This window comes from Hipposideros armiger, unplaced genomic scaffold, assembly GCF_001890085.2.
Source record: "Hipposideros armiger isolate ML-2016 unplaced genomic scaffold, ASM189008v1 scaffold_306, whole genome shotgun sequence".
In the NCBI taxonomy this organism is placed as follows: Eukaryota; Metazoa; Chordata; class Mammalia; order Chiroptera; family Hipposideridae; genus Hipposideros; species Hipposideros armiger.
In genome coordinates, this window is record NW_017731656.1 from 1583575 (window position 1) to 1605565 (window position 21991).

The following is a 21991-nucleotide window of genomic DNA, read 5'->3' on the forward strand; positions in this document are numbered from 1 at the left end:
GGAAATTTCATGGCATTTATGCTTGATCTTGTACCACCCCCTTCTCAGGGTGGCATGGCATACTTGGAAGAAGGTGACATATTTTTTTATTTCCTCCTCAAGATACAAGGAAAAGAGTGGAACTTGTTTGCAACACTCTGGTCTCTCTGTAGGTTAACCAAGAAACTGATTTCAGTACAGTAGTCCCCCTTATCCACAGTTTTGCTTTTTTTTTTTTTAGAGTTTACTATTGGGGGAGGGTAACAGTGCTGGGGAATTGGGGGAGGGTAACAGTGCTGGGGAATTGGGGGAGGGGAACAGACAAGTTGCTGTCATTTTTGTTCTTCAGTCTAGTTGTGGAGGACGTCGCTTCACTGGCCCATGTTGGTATTATAATTGCGCTCTTCCCGGGTGAGGCAGTCGCTCGCTGGCCATTGGATGGTTGCTCTCGGTGGCTCAGGGCAGCTCACGAAAGCTCACACCCGCTGCTGGCCAGCCACACTGCAGCCTAGACTGTCGCCAGCGACTCACGGCAGCCCAGCTCCAGGTTGAGCTGTTGTTCACCATCTTAGCTGTAGAAAACGCAGTGTCACTTGCCCTCATGTGGGATCCAAACCAGGGCCCTGCTGCTCAGAGGTGGCGTCCCAAGCCAACTCCTAACCAACACGGCACTTGGCAGGCCCTCCACAGTTTTGCTGTATGTAGTTTCAGTTACCTGCAGTCAGCGGCAGTCCAAAAATACTAAATGGAAAATTCCAAACATAACTCAAAATTTTAAATCGCACCTCACTCTGAGTAGTGTGATAAAATCTCATGCCATTCCACTCCAGTATGTTAATTGTCCTTTTGTCTAGTGTATCCACATTGTATGCACTAGCCTCCTGTTAGTCACTTAGCCATTTCAGTTATCAGATTGACTGTTGTGGTATTGCAGTACTTATTCAAGGTACCCTTATTTTAATTCATAATGGCCTCAAAGTGCAAGAGTAGTGATGCTGGCAATTCAGACATGCCAAAGAGAAGCCACATAGTGCTTTCTTTAAGTAAAAATGTGAAAATTCTCATCATAAGGAAAGAAAAAAATTGTATGCTGAAGTTGCTAAGATCTATACTATAGTAAGAACAAATCTTCAAATGAAATTGCTAAAGAAGGAAACAGAAATTCATTCTAGTTTGCTGTAGTACCTGAAAATACGAAAGTTAAAGCCATGGTGCATGATAACTGCTTAGTTAGGATGCAAAAGGCGTTCAATTTGTGTATAGAAGACATGAACAAAAAAATGTGTTCTGATTGACAGCAACCTATTAGGGCAGGAAGCATTGAGCCTATACAAAGAATTCGGCAGGAGATCCCCTGAAATAAGTGGTACCAAGCCATTTGCTGTAAGTAAGTGATGGCTATGCATATTGAGGAACAGGTTTGGCATTTTATCATTTCACATCATCACAAGAAGAAACATGGGTGCAGTGCTATAAGATATTTCGGGGGAGAGAGAGAGCCCATATTCATATAACAGTGTACTGTTGTAATTGTTCTAATTTACTATTAATTGTTTATCTACTGGGCCTAATTTATAAATTAAACTTTATGTATTAAACTATATGTATGTATGTATAGGAAAAATAGTATATATAGGGTTTGGTACTATTCACAGCTTCATACATCCACTGAGAGTCTTGGAAGGTACCCGTATAAATAAGGGGGGTGGACTATTATTATACATAACTCAAAGCTCAGAAGAGAATGGCAGTATAGTTTATATCTCAGGTCTCCCAACCACAGAAGGTAGTGGCAGACACCAAAGCATATGAAAATTGCAGAGTGACGGCACAGTTGTGGATACCTGAGGGCAAGAGATTATGGGAAAAGTAATGCAGTAGAATATCTAAGACACCAAAAAGAAGTAGGGATGACGTTTAAATAAATTAAGACATGTATAAGCAGCCATGTATATGACAGACTGGGGTAAAAACACCATGCATGCCCAGATAAGTCCTGAGAAGGCCTCAAACCTTCATGCTGAGCTGATTAGTCAAAGATTTCTCCCACATAGAGCCATTATGCAAAAATTAGGGAAAGTAGCTGTTTTTCTAAATGCCTAACTTTAACAAAAGATCACAAGGCATACACAGAAGCATGGAAATATGGCTCTTTTCAAAAGCAATAAAATAAATATCCAGAAATTGACCCTAATGAACAATAGGTTTCAGAGTTTCTAGATTTACTTCCAAAGAGAACAGTATGGGAAATGGGACAAAGAGTGCCTTTACAGTGAAGAAACTTGACAAACACTACCTAAGCCAGGTAATCAAGAGTTTTCCATAATAATTTCATAGTACCTGATGTATAAGTACCACTTAGTATATTTCTTGAATAAATGCTAAGATAATACATTTAAAGATCTATATTGATATTCACCTGCATATTTCTTTGAGACCCTCTACTAGAATATAAGGTCATTGAGAGTAGAGACTGTGTTTTACTGAACTCATCTGCATTTGGATGATAGTTAATGTCATGGGAGTGAATGAAACTCAGAAAGCAAAGAGAGAGCTAAAGATAATATCTTCAATATCCTGACATTTAGGAAGTTGGGAGAGGAAGAGAGGCCAGTGAGAAGACAAAAAGAAAAAAACCTATGTCATGTAAATCAAGGGAGGTGACAGATTCAAATGGGAGGACATAAAAACATCATCAAGATAATGGGTCCTGAATCCAAGAAGAGAGACTTGTATATATGTGTGCATACACCTTCCATATTATCATAAAGATATATATATATATATATATTTTTAAAGACTTTTATTGGGGAATTGGGGGGATGGGAACAGTGCTGGGGAATTGGGGGAAGGGGAACAGACAAGTTGCTGTCATTTTGTTCTTCAGTCTAGTTGTGGAGGACGTTGCTTCACTGGCCCATATTGGTCCATCATTGCGCTCTTCCCGGGTGAGGCAGATCGGTCACTGGCTTCTGGATGGCCGCTCACCGCGGCTGCTGGCCGCTCAAGCTGGCTGCTGGCTACACACGGTAGCCCATGGCAACCCACTGCCGCAGGGGCTGCAGCCTATGCCGTTGCCGGTGACACGGTAGCCCAGCTCCAGGTTGAGCTGTTGTTCAGCATCTTAGCTGTGGAGGGCAGTGTCACTGGCCCTCATATGTGGGATCCGAACCGGGGCCCTCTGACATCCCAAGCCAGCTCTTAACCATCGCGCCACTCAGCCGGCCCAAGATATTTTTTATAAAACTTATTGATTAGTAAAATTATATAGGTTTCAAGTGTACATTTCTATAAAACATCATCTATATATCACATTGTGTGTTCACCACCAAGTCAATACTCCTTCCATTACCATGTATTTGACCCCCTTTTTCCCTCTTCTATCACCCATCCTTCCTCCTAACCCCCTCGTAACCACTAAACTATTGTCTGTGTCTATGAGTTTTTGTTTCTTTCTTTGTCTCGTGCCTGTGTGGCTTTGAGTTTTATATCCCACATATGCATGAAGTTGTATGGTTCTTGACTTTTTCTGTCTAACTTACTTTGCTTAGCATATAATCTCAAGATTTTATATAGTATTTTAATGACTTTTCATTATATGTACTCAGATATGTATCTATGGAATAATATTTTCCAAATATTTTTATTAGCCTTAATTTTAATGTGTGGGACTATTCAGTAAGCATGTTTCTGTAAGCATTTAAATTGCATCACTGAGTGCTTAAAGCACAATTTCAAACAATAATGTTTGTCATTTTCTTGTGAGCCTGTTTTGAATGATGAGGAGTTCCTTGGAGGACATAGTGTGGCCTTTATATTTTACCACACTGGATGTTTAAGGACATGTTATTTGAATACTTTTCTGTTTTCATTAGAGTCTATTTGAGGCATTCTGATAGGAGAAGACTAATTATATTAGGAACAATTGATTTTTTTCTTTCGTTTTTGTTTTTGTTTTTCAGTTTTCATTCACAAGTTCAATTTCTAATGTCTTCCTGAATTTGTAGTTTATCTAATAGAAACCCCTTTTTTTTAAACTTGGTGATATTTATGTGTAGTGTTGCCTAAGCACACAATACTATAAATACCTTGTGCACTAAATTGACACTTGAATTTTAATATTAACACATTTTATTGGGTTGATATATATCCAAATATATTCCCTTTCTCTGTCAGCTGAGAGAACCTCAAGGCAATGACACCAGTAACAACAAGCATATGTAGTACTCGAATCTTGATTTCTAATACAATTCTCCAACACAAGGAACTATGTTCTTTCAGAGAAATGGCTGGTTCTAAACAATATAAACCTAGAGCACCTTCTAGTGTCAGACATTAAGGAAATGCTAAGAATAATCTCACAATGATTGCGTATGTCAAAAGGACACAGGACCTAATGCAAGATCTTCCAATGACCAAAGGAGGAACAAATTAAGGAACAAAATTAATGAAGTTGTATTGGATTATAAGCCAAAGTATAAAATAAATATCCAAGATTTGATACTGATATAAAAAATGGATGGCTAGCTAGATAGATAGAAAGATAGGTAGATAATAGTTAGATATGAGAAAAGACATATATCTCATGCAGAATTCCAAATAACTTATGTAACTACCCTCAAGGAAGTGGACAATAATGTCTCACTCAATGTGCGCTGTACATAGTGACTTCCTTCCAAAGAGAACAACAGGGTGGGAAGGGGACAAAAAGAGTAACTTTACAGTGAAGAAACTTGACAAACACTACCTAAGCCAGGAAATCAATATTAACATCAACAGTGATCAGTCACGCTGTCATAATGCACCCTTACTATAATGTGATGAGAATGGTACTTTACCTTGGTGGTCTTCCTCCCCAAAATTCAAAAGCTTTGCTTAATTATGAGAAGAAATTGGGCAAATCCCAATTTAGGAGTATTCTACAATATAAAATACCTGATCAGTACTCCTGAATATTTTCGACATCATTAAAAACAAGGAAAATCTGAGAAACTATCAAAGCCAAGAGGATCCTAAGGTGACTAGGATCCATGGTGACTAAATGTGGTATACAGATGTTATTTTAAAAAGTTGCACACCTGAAATTTATATACTGTTATTAACCAATGTTACCCCAATCATTTTAATGTAAACATAATAACAATATAAAGCACTCTAGGTAAAAGAATAATTGTGATACTTGAGTGAGACTTTGGAGTAATAAAAAGTTAAGTAAAAAGTGAAGAAATCTGAATAAAGTATGGACTGTAGTCAATAATAATTTACCAATGTTATTGGTTTATTAATTGTAAAAAACGCACCTTAATATGAAATATAAAACTGTTCTAAAATTGAAGTTTCAATGAAGAAAAATTTTCATATGGTAAAATTAAATTTAAAATAATAATGGTTCTTTGCAACGATAGGCCAAAGACCACTCTTCATTCTCAGAACTCAATAAATTAACTCATTTTGTCACAGGGGAAAAAAAAGATAATATAGAGAAATATTTAGTCACTGAAATTTGGCTTGAATATTGAAACAGTAATTACATGTTCATTGTGTGCAAAGTACTGTATCAGGTACATTTTTATAAAAAATATTTAAACAATGGTCCCTGCTTTTTTATTATTATTATTAGTTTCAGGTGTAAAAAACAATGCAATAGTTATCCTTTTCACTACTCACTAAGTGACAACCTCCCTCCCCCCATTGCCCCCCAAACCCCCCAATATCATACATATCTATTACAATTCCACTGAGTCCATTCCCACACTATACTCCACATCCCATGACTATATATGTATTAAATTATAATTGACATATAATATTATTCAACAGCAGCTTCAGATGTAAAGTGCAGTGGTCAGGCTTCTACACCGTCCATGAAGTGGTCTCCCTGAAAAGACATGAGATCATCTGGCCCCCTAAATAATATTTACAACATTATTGATTATATTCCCCAAACTGTCTTTTCTATCCCTGAGGCAATATTGTAGTTACCAATTTATGTTGTCTCGTCCCTTCCCCCTCTCTCTCATCCTCACCCCAATCGCATTTAGCAATCATCAGTTTTTCTTCTGTGTCTCTGAGATTATTTCTGTTTACTCATTTATTCAGTTCTTTAGATTCCACACATAAGTGAGATCATATAGTATTTGTCTTTCTCTGACTGACTTATTTCACTTAGCATAATGTTCTCTAGGTCCATCCATATCGTTGCAAATGGCATGATTTTCTTCTTTATAGCTGAGTAGTACTCCACTGTGTAAATGTACCACAGTTTCTTAATCCAGTCATCTACCAATGGGCATTTTGGTTGTTTCCAAGTCTTGGCTATTGTAAATAGCACTGCCATGAACATGGGGTGCATATATTTTTTTGAATTAGTGTCTTGGGTTTTTCTGGATAAATACCGAAAAGGGGAATTGCTGGGTCATAAGGTAGTTTCATTTCCAGTTTTTTGAGCTACCTCCATACTGATTTCCATAGTGGCTGCACCAGTCTGCAATCCCACCAACAGTGCACCAGGGTTCCCTTTTCCCCACAACCTCGCCAGCACTTGTTGTTTATTGATTTATTAATGATAGCCATTCTGACCGGGGTAAGGTGGTATCTCATTGTGGTTTTTATTTGCATTTCCCTAAATATTAGTGAGGTTGAGCATTTTTTCATATGCCTGTTGGCCATCTGCATGTCCTCTTTAGAGAAATGTCTCTTCATATCCTCTGCCCATTTTTTAATTGGGTGTTTGTTTTTTTGGTGTTGAGTTGCATGAGTGTTTTATAAATTTTGGTTATTAACCCCTTATCAGATATATCATTGACAAATATCTTCTCCCATTCAGTAGGCTTCCTTTTTGTTTTATTGATGGGTTTCCTTTGTTGTGAAAAAAACTTTTAAGTTTGATGTAATCCCATATCTTCATTTTTTCTTTTACTTCCCTAGCCCGTGGAGATGTATCAGTAAAAATATTGCTCAGGGTAATGCCTGCAAATTTATTCCCTATATTTTCTTCTAGGAGTTTTATGGTTTTAGGTCTTACATTTAAGTCTTTAATCCATTTTGATTTTGTTCTTGTATATGGTGTAAGGAGGTAGTCCAGTTTCATTTTTTTGCATGTGTCAATCCAGTTTTCCCAGTACCATTTATTAAATAGACTATCTTTACTGCAATGTAAATTCTTGCTTCCATTGTCATAAACTAACTGTCCATGGATGCATGGATTTATTTCTGGGTTCTCTATTCTGTTCCATTGATCTATGTGCCTGTTTCTTTCCAGTACCATATTGTTTTGATTACTGTAGCCTTGTAGTATGTTTTGATGTTCTGGTAGCGTGATGCCCCCGACTTTGTTCTTATTTCTCAGGATTGCCATGGCTATTCGGGGTCTTTTATGGTTCCCTATAAATTTTAAGATCATATTTTTCTATTTCTGTGAACAATGCCCTTGGTAATTTGATATGAATTGCATTGAATCTATATATTCCTTTAGGCAGTATGCACATTTTAACTATATTAATTCTTCCTATCCATGAGCATGGTAGGTGTTTCCATTTATTTGTATCTTATTTCTTTCTTCAGTGTCTTAATTTTCTGAGTAAAGGTCTTTTACTTCTTCGGTTAAGTTTATTCCTAAGTATTTTATAGTTCTTGAAGCAATTGTAAATGGGACTGTTTTCTTAATTTCTCCTTCCGATAGTTTATTATTGGTATATACAAATGCAACTGATTTCTGGGTATTGATTTTGTATACTGCTACCTTACTGAATTCATCTATCAGTTCCAATAGCTTTTTGATGGTGTTTTTGGGGTTCTCTCTCTATATATTATCATGTCATCTGCATTGGTCCCTGCTTTTTAAAGCTTAAAAAGTTAATTGTGTAATTAAGAAGTAAACCAGAGTTACTCAAATTTGCCACCACTGACATTTTGGACTGAACAATTCTTTTGTTTTATGTATTAAATTTATTGGAATGACATTGGATAGTAAAATTACATAGGTTTCAAGTATACATTTTAATAATACATCATGAATATATTTCATTGTGTGTTCACCACCCAGAGTCAGTTCTTCTTTCATCAAGGGGATCAAATATATGGTGAATAATTCCTTTTGGTAGAGGGCTGTCATGTGCATTGTAGGATCTTTACCAGCATCTCAGTCCTCCACCCACTTGATAGCAGTAGCAACCTTCCCTAGTTGTGACAACAAAAATGTCCTTCTAGTTGTGACAACCAAAAATAAATAATTATCTGTACTTCTCTGATTTTCTGTAATCCTATAACTGCTCTAACATATAAAGTCAATTCATTAAATAATTAATACTTCAAGACAAAAAATAGATATTTATGGAAATAACTACATCTTCATAGTTAGGACTAAACATAAGACTTAACTTTTCTACAGACAGTTTAATGCACATTATCTTATGTAATTATCTGAGTAGCCCTGTGACACAAGCACTATTGTTGGTGTCATTGGTATTAGTATTATTTGCATCCCCATTTTGTAGGAGAAAATTAATATTTAGAAAGTAAAGTGGGCCGGCCGAGTGGCGCGATGGTTAAGAACTGGCTTGGGACGCCAGAGGGCCCCGGTTCGGATCCCACATATGAGGGCCAGTGACACTGCCCTCCACAGCTAAGATGCTAAACAACAGCTCAACCTGGAGCTGGGCTGCCCTGAGTCGCCGGTGACGGCAGAGGCTGCAGCCCCTGTGGCAGTGGGTTGCCATGGGCTGCTGTGTGTAGCCAGCAGCCAGCGTGAGCGGCCAGCAGCCGCAGTGAGCGGCCGTCCAGAAGCCGGTGACTGATCTGCCTCGCCCGGGAAGAGCGCAATGATGGTGTCAACTTGGGCCAGTGAAGCAACATCCTCCACAACTAGACTGAAGAACAAAAACGACAGCAACTTGTCTGTTCCCCTTCCCCCAATTCCCCAGCACTGTTCCCATCCCTCCCAATTCCCCAATAAAAATCTTAAAAAAAAAAAGAAAGTAAAGTGACTTGCCTATTATCACTCAGCTTGTAAGTACCAGGGCAGGAACTAAATCCAGGCATTTTGGTGTTCTTTTCATTCCACCATGCTGTCTCCCATGTCACATTCTATAGTTACCATACAATGAAGAATAGGGAAGAACATTCTCTAATACAGTGGCTTTCATTATAACATATGATCTGACATTGTAGTATCTAAAATGGAGGCAATAAAACTGTAATTTATGAGCTCCGGGAACTTAAGATCAGTTAAGTTTCAAAAGACTAGTTTAATTGTCGTTGGTTTGCTTGTTTGTTTTGTTTTATTACATTCTGCTTCGATAATGACCAACAGTAGATTACAATATTTTTATATCTTTACGCTAATGTCTGTTGTATATAGGATGCTATTGGGTTGTCAGTAAAGTCATGATGCATTTTTGCAACAAAAAACAGAAAAAATATGTCGTCACTTTTCCGACAACCCAATATAATTTGATCTACTCATATCTCTTAGAGCACTAATTTCTTATTCCTTGATGAGACACAAGACAGAGTTGCCTTAGTCTTTTGAAATCTAACAAAATTATGTGAGGTTCATATTGATAATATTTTTAGGTTTTAAAAATCTGCATTTTAATTACAAAATACACAACAGATATCTAATAAATTTACAATGCCCAGGTAAACATATCCAGAACCAGCTAGTAATTTAAGGCACTTTTTGTCCTTAGCCAAATAAAGCTGAAGGAAATTCACAAAATAAAATATTTTCCTGGCTAGAACTTATTTTCCGAAACAGATTCCTTCTTTAGAATATGGCCCTCTTTGATACATGGTGGAGTATTTGTGAGAATAGCTAAGATAATTAGACATTGAATGTTTGATTGACTCAGTGAGAATCAAATGATTACTTAAGCAGAGGATAGTTTAAGGTAAGTGAATTAAGTGGAAACTGAATGCTTTCAAATCTGTGGTGCCAAGGGATATTTCCTTTCCAAAACCAGTAAACAAGCATATTTTGTAACAGACAATCCTTACATTTATTTGGATAACAAGGTTAATAACATTATATAAAGAAGAGGTGGTACATATACACAATGGAATACTACTCGACCATAAGAAAAAATGAAATACTGTCATTGCGACAAAATGGATGGATCTTGAGATTATTATGCTAAGCGAAATAAGACAAACAGAAAAAGTCGAGAACCATATGACAACACTCATATGAGGGATGTAAAAGTGAAAGCAACAAAAGGGCAAGACAGACAAAGAAACCAAAACTCATAGACCCAAACAACAGTTTGGTGGCTACCGGAGGGTAAGGGGGAAGGGGGGTGATAGAAGACGGAAAAGAGGTTCAAATACATGGTGATGGAGGGAGAACTGATTCTGGGTGGTGAACACACAAAGCAATATATAGATGATGTATTATAGAATTGTACACTTGAAACCTATATAATTTTATGAACCAATGTAACCCTAATAACTTAATAAAAAATAACATAAGTTTCAAGTGTGTAATACTATAACACATCATCTGTATCTTGCATTTAAGGTTATTCATACCATATTACACTGATTATTTAAACAATATTGTGACTGTCACAAAGAGTCTTTAAAAGTTTAAAAGATTCAGAGATGAATCATTTATTTGAATTAAACAGAAAAAGAGAGTAATGTCACCCTGGACCAATGGCCTTAAAAAAATAAACAAAAAACAAGCTGAGTTGGAGTGGGGGAAACTAAAAGTAATTCTAACTCATGGTTGGAAAATGATGCTGGAAGGAGAAAAAAAAAGGTAACAAGCAAAGTATTTAAGTGTATTCATCCAACCATCAACTTTTTAAGATTTTAACTGATTGTAAGCCTCTATGTGCTTGTGTTAGTATTTAAATTTCACCATTGTGTGATGTTGAAAAGACATGTAGATAGCTTTCATTATTGTAAATTCGACAGTGATCATATTTGCTTAAATAGTCAAAGGGTACAAACTTCCAGTTAGAAGATGAATAATTTTGGGGTATCTAATGTACAGCATTGTAACTAAAGTTAATACTGTATTTTATACTTGAAAATTGCTCAGAGAGTAGAACTTAAATGTTCTTACCACACATACACAAAATGGTAACTATGTGAGGTGGTAGATATGAATATGTTAACTAACCTCATTGTGGTAATCATTTCACAATATATATGTATATCAAATTATGTTGTCCACCTTAAACTTAAACAATGTTATATGTCAATTATATCTCAATAAAGCAGGAAAAGAGATACAAAAGGTGGAACTATGTATATTTTTATGGGTTTGACATATTGTAAAGAATGTTATGAAACTCTGAAGCTTGATTCTTCAAGAAATATTTCTGATGTGTAATGAGTGCACATGGAGAAGCTTCAGGACATAATCATATTTGAAAAGTATTTTCAATCGTGCCTATAATTTCATGCCTAATGACATTATTGTGATACCAATAAAAATTAAAGAAAGATGCTGGTATTTTGAAGTTTATGTTTGTGCATATGTCAATTAACACTAACCCTGCAGCTGAACCATACATAGTATGGTCCCATTCCAGATATAAATACTAACTGACATTTCACTTTATGGAAGGCTGGCAGTAATTATAGTGAAATATTTAGGCTCAGAGGGAATTTTCTAATATTACTTTAATCCAATATATACTTTTTAGAAGTTGGTGTGTCTAAATATCCACCGGACATTTGCACACTCAGGAGAATAAACCATATTCTCACCTTATCCCCCTTTCAGATTACATAAAAAAAATCCTGAAGAAATAAATAGCAGCATATCTGAGAAGTGCCATGTTTTAAGCCATGCAGATATAACTCTCTGTAAAATGGAAAGCTACTTGAAAGAGAGACAACTGTGTGATGTGCTACTCATTGCTGGACACCTTCGAATCCCAGCACATCGGTAAGTATCCTGTAGACAGTACATATGGTGAGTATAGTGAGTATGAATGAGAAAGAATCAGTCCATTGATTACTATTGGGTTGTCAGAAAAGTCATGATGCATTTTTGCATAGAAAACATGGAAAAAAATACGTCGTGACATTTCCGACAACCCAATAATTGGAACACTGAGGAAAACCAAATTTCATCATCCTATGTTGAAAAAAATGTTAGCATATATTTTTCACTTTCCTGTGTGATATTTAGAAGAACCAAACTTTAGAGAAATTGATGAAGAAAAACATTGTGGTCTAAAACAAAATCAACTTACTTAATGTGCCTTTCTAATTTCGCTACACTTCACTGAACTGTGAAAGATTTAAGCAGAAAACAGTCTCACCAGTGTTACAAACATACTGACTGCATTTCATGCTTTTCAATAAGATTATGGACTGATTACAGTTCCTATGAAACATTCCTATTTCCAGGTTGGTTCTCTGTGCAGTGTCCGATTATTTTGATGCAATGTTTACTAATGATATGCTTGAAGCCAAACAAGAAGAAATCAAGATGGAAGGAATTGATCCTAATGCACTGAATTCCTTGGTGCAGTATGCTTACACAGGTAAGTGCTTGGCATATATTAACTCAATCAATCTTCACAAAAATCCTACATTATATAAGACACATTGTTATTATTCCTACTCTACAAGTAAAAAACAGGAAGGATAGATCAGTTAAGTAACTTTCCTAAGGTAGTAAAAGGTAGAATCAGGATTTAAATTAAATAGAATAAAAGAGCAAGAGATAAGTAATATGCCATAAAAAATATGACCATGAGAGAATACAGCTATTTTAACACAAAAATATAAACACATTTCTCTCTCTCTCTCTCTCTCTCTCTCTCTCTCTCTCTCTCTCTCTCTCTCTCTTGAACAGTGTGAGTACATTCTCATTTGTAAAAACGAGAATGGAAGTGTGATATACTAACTCTACTTGAAGGATTTAATTAGCCTCTCCTTTAAAATAATAAAGTTATATTTACTCAAACTGTAAAACAAAGATAACAGGATGAGTTTGGGGGCCAAGTAGTATGTATGTATGTATGTATGTGTATGTATGTATGTATATATATATATATATATATATATATATGTATTCATTCCAAATTTATTGAGGAATAATTGACAAGTATAATTATATATACTTAAAGTATACAGTGTGATTATTTGATATATGTATGCATTGTGAAATGATTACCAAGATCAAGTTAATTAATGCATATATCATCTTAAATAGTTAACTCTCATGTGTGGTGAGAATGCTTAAGATATACTCTAAGCAACTTTCAAGTATAGAATACCCAATACCATATTATTAACTATAGTTATATAATATATAGCTATATATAAGATATACTGTCAGCAACTTTCAAGTATACATGTTATTAACTATAATCACCATGCCATGCATTAGATCCCCAGAACTTTTATGACTCAAAGTTTGTCCTATTTAACCTACATTTACTATTTTCCCCTCTGCCTCTGGCAACCATCAATGTACTTGCTTTTTCTATGAAATCAGCATTTTCTTACAATATTTTATTGGGGAATTGGAGAAGGGGAACAGTGTTGGAGAATTGGGGTAGGGGGACAGCCAAGTTGTTGTCCTTCAAGCTTAGTTGTGGGTGAGTGTAGCGGAGTCGAACCGGAAACCTTGTTGTTAGGAGCACGTGCTCTCACCAGCTGAACCATCCTGCCACCTGTTGGCAGCTCAGTGGCAGCTCAGATCAGGTGCAGCTCGCTGGCCCATGTGGGAATCGAACCAACAACCCTGTTCCTCAGAGCTCGCCCTCTTAACCAACTGAGTCACTTGGCCGGCTCCAGCACTTTTTTTTTCTTTTTGATTCCACATAAAAGTGATACCATACTTCCTCTGTCTGGCTTATTTCACTTAGCATAATACCCTCTGGGTTCATCCCATGTTGTCACAAATGGCAGATTTCCATCTTTCTCATTGCTGAATAATATTTCATTATGTATTGCCATTACACACACACACACACACACACACACACACACACACACACACACACACACCCCGGACTGCCAAAAAATGTATACAAGTGGACGTTTTGGTCGATGTTGCTCAAGCAGTAGTAGTTCGCTGTAATCAGATGTGTCTGGATGCTTACAGTAACCACTTTGAGCACCTCTTGTAATGTCAGAAGTCAAACGTGACTTGTATTTATCTTTTGTTATCAGTATATATTGAGTATTACAACTTTTGTATAGTTTTCCTTTCTTAAAATGTATATACATTTTTTGGCACACGTATATGATGATGATATATATATATATACACACACACACACACACACATACATACATATATATATACATATGTATGTGTGTGTGTGTGTATTATATATGTTCCATTCATCTGTCAAAAGACAGGGTGTTTCCATATCTTGGCTGTTGTGAATAATGTTGCAATAAATGTGGGAGCATAGATTTCTCGATCCTGATTTTCTTTCCTTTAGATATTTATCCAGGAGTGGGATTTCTGGATCATATGGTAGATCTAGTTTAAAATTTTTTCAGGAACCTCCATACTGTTTTCCATAATGGGTGTACCAATTCACATTCCCACCAACAGTGCATGAGGGTTTCCTTTTACCCAAAGCCTCACCAGCATTGGTTATCCATTCTCTTTTTGATTATCAGTCATCCTAACAAGTGTGAGGTGATATCCCATTGTGGTTTTGATTTTCATTTCCCTGATGATTAGTGATACTGAGCATCTTTTCATGTACTTGTTGGCCATCTGCATGTCTTCTTTGGAAAAATGTCTATCCATGTTCTTTGCCCAATTTTAAATTGGATTATTTGTTTTTGTATGAGTCCTTTATATTTTATGCATATTAACCCCTTATCAATCAGATACCTAGCTTGAAAATATTTTATCTCATTCTATAAGTTGCCTTTTCAGTTTATTTTTTGTTTCCTTTGCTGTGCAGAAGCTCTTTAGTTTGATGTAGCCCACTTGTTTATTTTTGCTTTTATTGCCTAGGTTTTTGGTGTTTTATCCAAGAAATTACTGCCAAGACTAATGCTAAGGAACTTTTTCATTATGTTTTCTTCTAGTAATTTTATGGTTTTATTTATTAAGAAATTAATATTATTCTTAATATTCAGGCAAAGTTTCAATGTGTATCACAGATGAGTCTTTAGATCTGAATCTGAGAATAGTTCATACTTCTTTGGGGCTCATGAGACATAGGCAGGGCTCTCCCTTCAGAATCCAGGACAAGAAACAACACAAGAAAGTCTGCTGATGGCCTGGACCCCTTTACAACATATGGTTTAAAAGGTAAACCAAATATAGAACATCTCACAGTATATGTTATATTTTCTCTATGGTTTTACAACATACAGAATCCATATTAAGGTATTTTACAAGGCCAGATTATAAAGTAATAGTTTATAGTTTATAAAATCCATATGACATGTCATTCTTTATGACATACTTAAAGCTTGGCTAAAACAGAAAAGTGAGAATATAACATATCAAAATAACATAACGTTTTCAATAATTCATCAGTAATGTTTGCCCCAAAACTAATACAGATATATCAATATAAAGGAAACAGTTTAATTGTTGATCTCATTTAAAAAATTATTTATAGATATTTTTAAACAGAACCTGTTTCTTATACCTAACAAAATAATCATAAGTAATTCTTTCTTATGAATTTATTGTTTTTATTGTTGAATAACTGGTATTAAATATCTTTCTATCCCCTCCTTTCCTTTGATTCCACTGTAGTGTAAGGAGCTTTATAAAAGGAATCTTTTTAAATTAAATTTATTGGGGTGACATTGAAAGACTCTTGGCAACATTTTCTTTCCTTTGAGACAGTGCCAGGCATAATATCTGGGCAAAGGCGTCCTTATCAGCTAGCAAATACAGATGAAAAAAAATGGACATATAAGCTCAATGTCCTCATTTACCAAAATATTTTTCCACACAAATGTCAGTTAACCTATATGACAAATCGTATTACCCTTACACAATATTACATAATGCTCCTTGAGTCATAATGTGGACAGGTTTTTATATAAAATTTTAGATGCATGTCTCAGATGATAGAGAAATAACAAGCAGCTCTTTTCCGATGATGGCATTCACTGCTCATTTGCTACAGTTGTCTTTGATAATCTAGTCTGGCTCCCTTCAGCCATCTTATTAGTGTTTATATAGACTCCTTTGCATATGTTGGCTTCAAAAGGTGTTCCAAGTAGTTACTGTACACTACAAAAGGTAATCTTACCAATGAAAGAAACTGAAATTTTCAACTAGCTAGTATATTTGTGTCTTACTCTATGGGACATATAATAATTTTTTACTTTTCCAAACCATCTAGGTGTCCTGCAATTGGAAGAAGATACTGTAGAAAATTTGATGTCTGCAGCTTGCCTCCTGCAGGTGGTTCAAGTCATTGAAGTTTGCTCTAATTTTCTCATAAGGCACCTCCATCCTTCAAACTGCTTAGGGATTCGCTCATTTGGAGATGCCCAGGGATGTCCAGAGCTCCACAGTGTGGCACATTCGTACACAATGGTAAAATCAATTGCTTCAAATTAATTTGTTAAGAGATGAATATTATTCTTAATAACCAGGCCAAGTTTCAATGTCTATAATGGGTGAATCTTTAAATCTGAATCTGAGAATAGTTCATACTTCTTTGGGTTTCATGAGATACAGGCAGGGCTCTCTCTTCAAAATCCAGGACAAGAAACAACACAAGAAAGTCTGCTGATGGCCTGGACCCCTATTACCCCAAATTAATTTGTAGTAATGATATAGTAACCCAATATCTAACTTACTGATTTGTTTTACTGATATAAATAAATATATACTGCGGGTGCCAAAAATATTTATACAAGTGGACACTTTAGTCAAGGTTGCTTAAGCAGTAGTTTGCCATAGTCAGAAGTGTCTGGACACTGATGGTAACCACTTTGAGCACCTCTTGTAATTGCAAAAGTCAAACATGACTTACATTTATCTTTTGTTATCAGTATATATTGAGTATTACAACTTTAGTACAGCTTTCCTTTCTTAAAATGTGTATACATTTTTTGGCACTGTGATACACACACACACACACACAATATAAAACCTTTCCAAGTAAATATTATAATGTTGGGATAAAATTAAAAGGCATTGTAAACTCATATATTTTGCAAATTATTTGCACATAATAGACAGTAGATTAAAATGTTTGTCTGGTTGAGCTGTACTCAGGCAAGTTTCTCATTTTGAAACTAAAAAGTTTTAATTAAAACTCAAAGTCTGGAGAAATGAAAATACTGCCAAAAATTAAATTGTGCAAGTGCATATTTCAAATTGAATTCACACTAATAAGGAAATATAATTTTCCTGATGTTTTTGCACTGTTAGAACTTTAGTTTCTAAAATTGTGCAAATTATGATTTCCTATGAAAATTAAATATTATTCAATAAGGAAAAAATAATATTAATGGGTTAATATTAACTAGAAGAGCTTAAGAACTATCAAAATTAATAAATCAGATGATTCCATTGAACGGACTTTTTATGTCTTAATGAAAACACATATTTTGGTTAAAAGCAATTTGTAGTCCATTCCTTTAACCTAACTACCTTAAAATGCCTCTTAATTTTATTAGTAATTGTACAGTAATAAATTAAATGAACATGTTCTTTAATGTGTTAGTTCTTTGAAAGTTACATGGTATCTATGTTTATTCAGATAAGTGACAGTGACATGAAAGATTGTCTGTAGGGAGGCAAGAAAAAGTAGACAGAGGATATTAAATATACCCTTACCATTACTGCTAATAATTCCCTGATGCAAAGAGGAAAATGAACTTAACTTCTGAAGCAGGGAACAACACAAGAGATGGATCTTTTTGTGAAACACAACCAAAAGATAAATATTTCAAGCTATGAAAATTGCTACAGTTGTTTAAGATTCAAAACTAAAAGGCAACTGCATAAAAGTGAACAATAGAGAATCACAACTAAAAATAACATAAAATTAACATTACAGTGTTACGATTGAGATGCATATAGGTAAAGAGCATTTCTCCACAGTTTGTTTGTTTTTTAAATTGGGGAACAGTGTGTTTTTCCAGGACCCATCAGCTCCAAATCAAGTAGTTGTTTCAATCTAGTTCAGGAGGGTGAAACTCAGTGGCCCATGTGGGGATCAAACTGGTAACCTTTGGTGTTATGAGCACTGTGCTCTAACCAACTGAGCTAACCGGCCGCCCCTCTCCACAGTTTTATACAGACCTTAAAATTTTCAAATGTATAATATTTGAATTATCTAAAAATTCCTTGTAAAACTTTCCCCTCTTCTTAGCACCCCTGGTAATTGTTCAAAATTCGATTTCAAACATATTACTGAAGCTACACCATTATGTGGAGAATCATAATGGATTGGTATTTTAACATGTCATTCAATTATCTATTTATTGGGTTGTTGGAAAAGTCATGACGTATGTTTCTATGTTTTTTGTTGCAAAAATGCATCATGACTTTTCCGAAAATCCAATGTATTCCTGTATTCTAAATACAGATGCCATATAATCTATAGGAACAGCAGTTATATAGTTCAAAGGTTAATCATACCATAAAAGCCAAACATGAAAACTTCCTGTTAAATTACTTAAATTCTTGAAATAAGTATTAACAGTTTCCTGTCTGGTATCTTACTTTTGCAGACAAAACACATTCTGATAAACAGCTTGAATCATTTTTGTTGCTCAAAATCAACTTCTCTTCCTTTTCCTATTATGTGACTGAAACTGAGTTTTACAGCAGGATGTGCATAAAAATGCAGTACTGTTGTCTCCTTTTATACCCCTTCTTTAGTTATTTTAGTATCTATATAAATCCAATAAAGCAGGTAAAGTTCTTGTTATAATAATGCTTTTGTAATGCTGCATTGATCGTATAAAAATGCAAATAATTTTAATGTCTAAGGATAGTGTTAAACTCTAAGAATTTAGTTACAGTGGTTTGAATCATAGACTGAGGAACACAGATTGTCCTCACTAATGTAAGTAGACCTCATTTAGAAACACCCTCACGGACTCATCCAGAATAATGTTTGGCCAAAAATCTACACATTCCATGGGTCAGTCAAGCTGACACATAAAATTAACCACCACAGTCATTAATGGTACTCTGCATCGATGAAACAGCAAGTATGCTACATTCATTTAATAAGTTTTACAACAATGTAAGTGTAAATTTAAAAAAATGAACACCAAACCAAAGGTACAAAATAATACTCTTAGGAACGTACATAGAAGAAAGTGTTTACCTTGAAATTAGGAACAAAATAGTTCCAAAATAATAATTTAAATTAATCTTTAAGCTTAACTAAATATTTCTCTACAATACTAGATATTGCAATGTCATATTTAGATACTTTAAACCAATACATTTATTTTTTATTTATACCAATTTACTATATTGCCAAGAAATTTTCAATAGTCTCATGAGGCAGCCACTCTGAAGCCATAAAAATGTCTATAAAAATCTAATTTCTGGCTAAATATGATCATCACATAAACCATTTTAATCATTTCTTAACTTTCTCAAATGTATACTCCAATTTGATTGACTGCATATGACTCACTTTAGCCACTGAGTAAGTTTTACACACTGGGCCAATCTTTCTCTGTCTCTGTCTGTCTCTCTCTCATTTACTTTTTTTTCTTTTCTTTCATTGGAGAGTAGATAGAAAGTAGAATGACATACTGAGGATTCCATCATATTGACAAAGTTCAGAACTTACATACACTACCAGTAATAGGTAACTAAATTTTAGAGTATCTTTTTCTTAGCCCTTTTATAAATATTGTCACTTATAAAAGGCAATTGCAGTATTTAATAAAATGAAGTAGAACTGAAGGCTTAAGTTTGAATCCATACAGGCATACCTCCTTTTACTGCACTTCATTTTTTTCACACTTTGCAGATATTGCATTTTTACAAATTGAAGGTTTGTGTCAACTCTGCACCAAGCAAGAATTTTCACAACAGAATTTGCTCACTTCATGTCACTGTGTCACATTTTGGTAATTCTCTCAATATTGAAAAAGTATTCATTATTACTATATTGGTTATGGTGATCTGTGATGTTACTATTGTAGTTGTTTTGGGGTGCTACGAACCACGCCTATATATGATGGTGAATTTAACTGATAAATGTCATGTGTATTCTGACCATTCCACTATCTCGTTCCCTCACTTCAGGCCTCTCTATTCTCTGAGACACAACAATATTGAAATTAGTCTAGTGAATAACCTTACAATGACCTCTAAGTGTTTAACTGAAAAGAAAATTTGCACATCTCTCACTTTAAATCAAAAGCTAGAAATGATTAAGCTTAGTGAGGAAGTCATGTCAAAAGCTGAGAGAGGCCAAAAGCAGACACAGGCTGAAAGCTAGGCTTCTTGTGCCTAACAGTCAGCTAAGTTGTGAATGCTAATGAAAACTCTTGAAGGAAATTAAAAGTGCTACTCCAGTGAACACACAAATGATAAGAAAGTGAAACACCTTATTGCTGATATGGAGAAAGTTTTAGTGGTCTGGAAAGAAGATCAAAACAGCCATAGCATTCCTTTAAGCCAAAACTTAATCCAGAGCAAGGCCCTAACTGTCTTTAATTCTATAAAGTCTGAGAGAGGTGAGGAAGCTTCAGAAGAAAAGTTTGAAGCTAGTAGAGGTTGTTTCATGAGGCTTAAGGAAAGAAGCCATCTTCATAACATAAAAGTCAAGGTGAAGCAGCAAGTGCTGGTGTAGAAGCTGCAGCAAGTTATCCAGAACATCTAGCTAAGATAATTAATGAAGGCAGCTACACTGAACAACAGATTTTCATTGTAGATGAAACATCCTTATTTTGGAAGAAGATGCCACCTAGGACTTTCATACCTAGAGGGGAGAAGTCAATGCCTGGCTTCAAAGCTTGAAAGAACAGGCTGAGTCTTGTTAGAGGTTAATGCAGCTGGTGAATTTAAGTGGAAACTAAAGCTCACTTATCATTCTGAACATCTTTAGGGCCTGTAAGAATTAGGCTAAATCTACTCTATCTGTGCTCTGCAAATGGAACAACAAAGCCTGGATAACAGCACATCTGTTTACAACAAGGTTTACTGAATACTTTAAGCCCACTATTGAGACCTACTGCTTAGGATTAAAAAAAAAATCCTTTTACAGTAGCACAGCTCATTGAAAATGGACCTGGTCATCCAAGAGCTCTGATAGAGATGTACAGTGAAATAAATGTTTTGTTTTATTTTCATGCCTGCTAAAACAACATCCTTTCAACAGCCCATGGATCAAGGAGTAATTATGAATTTCCAGTCTTATTATTTAAGAAATACGTTCCATAAGGCTACACCTTACATAGATAGTGATCCCTCTGATGGACCTGGGCAAAGTAAATTGAAAATTTTCTGGAAAGGATTCACCATTCTAGATGCCATTAAGAACATTTGTAGATGTTGTATTATAGAAATGTACAATTGAATCCTATATAATTTCGTGTGTTTACTTTTTTTATATTTAAGTGGTATTCTAGTTTAATATTCTGTTGCATATAGTTGGTACAGATATTTAAGTGTAATCCCAACAGGAATTAAAATGTTGAACAGTTTAAAGTAAACATGTTAATTATCCATTAAAGTATATGAAATGATTGTTTCAATTTTATTATAATACTAATAAAAAGAGAACAATTAAGTTAGCCTGACTATATAGGGAAGGGGGGTGGTAGAAGAGGGTAAAGGGGATCAAATATATGGTGATGGAAGAAGGAGAACTGACTCTGGGTGGTGAACACACAATGTGATATACAGATGATGCATTACAGAATTGTACACCTGAAACCGATGTAACTTTACTAACAATTGTCACCCCAATAAACTTTAAAAAAGTACATTTGTGATTTGAAGAAATCAAAATATCGGGCCGGCTGAGTGGCACGATGGTTAAGAACTGGCTTGGGATGCCAGAGGGCCCCGGTTCGGATCCCACATATGAGGGCCAGTGACACTGCCCTCCACAGCTAA

The 21991-nt window shown here is 35.2% G+C and overlaps 1 protein-coding gene across 4 annotated transcripts in view; it reads left to right on the forward strand.

The window, feature by feature from the left end:
- KLHL4 (kelch like family member 4) overlaps positions 1-21991 on the forward strand; it is a 119401-nt gene that overhangs the window by 63468 nt on the left and 33942 nt on the right. For all 4 annotated transcript variants that reach the window (XM_019659899.1, XM_019659901.1, XM_019659900.1 and 1 more), the window contains 3 exons: positions 11714-11878; positions 12346-12482; positions 16284-16480. In XM_019659899.1, the coding sequence (XP_019515444.1) occupies positions 11714-11878; positions 12346-12482; positions 16284-16480 (499 nt within the window). The remainder of the gene's footprint in view (positions 1-11713; positions 11879-12345; positions 12483-16283; positions 16481-21991) is intronic.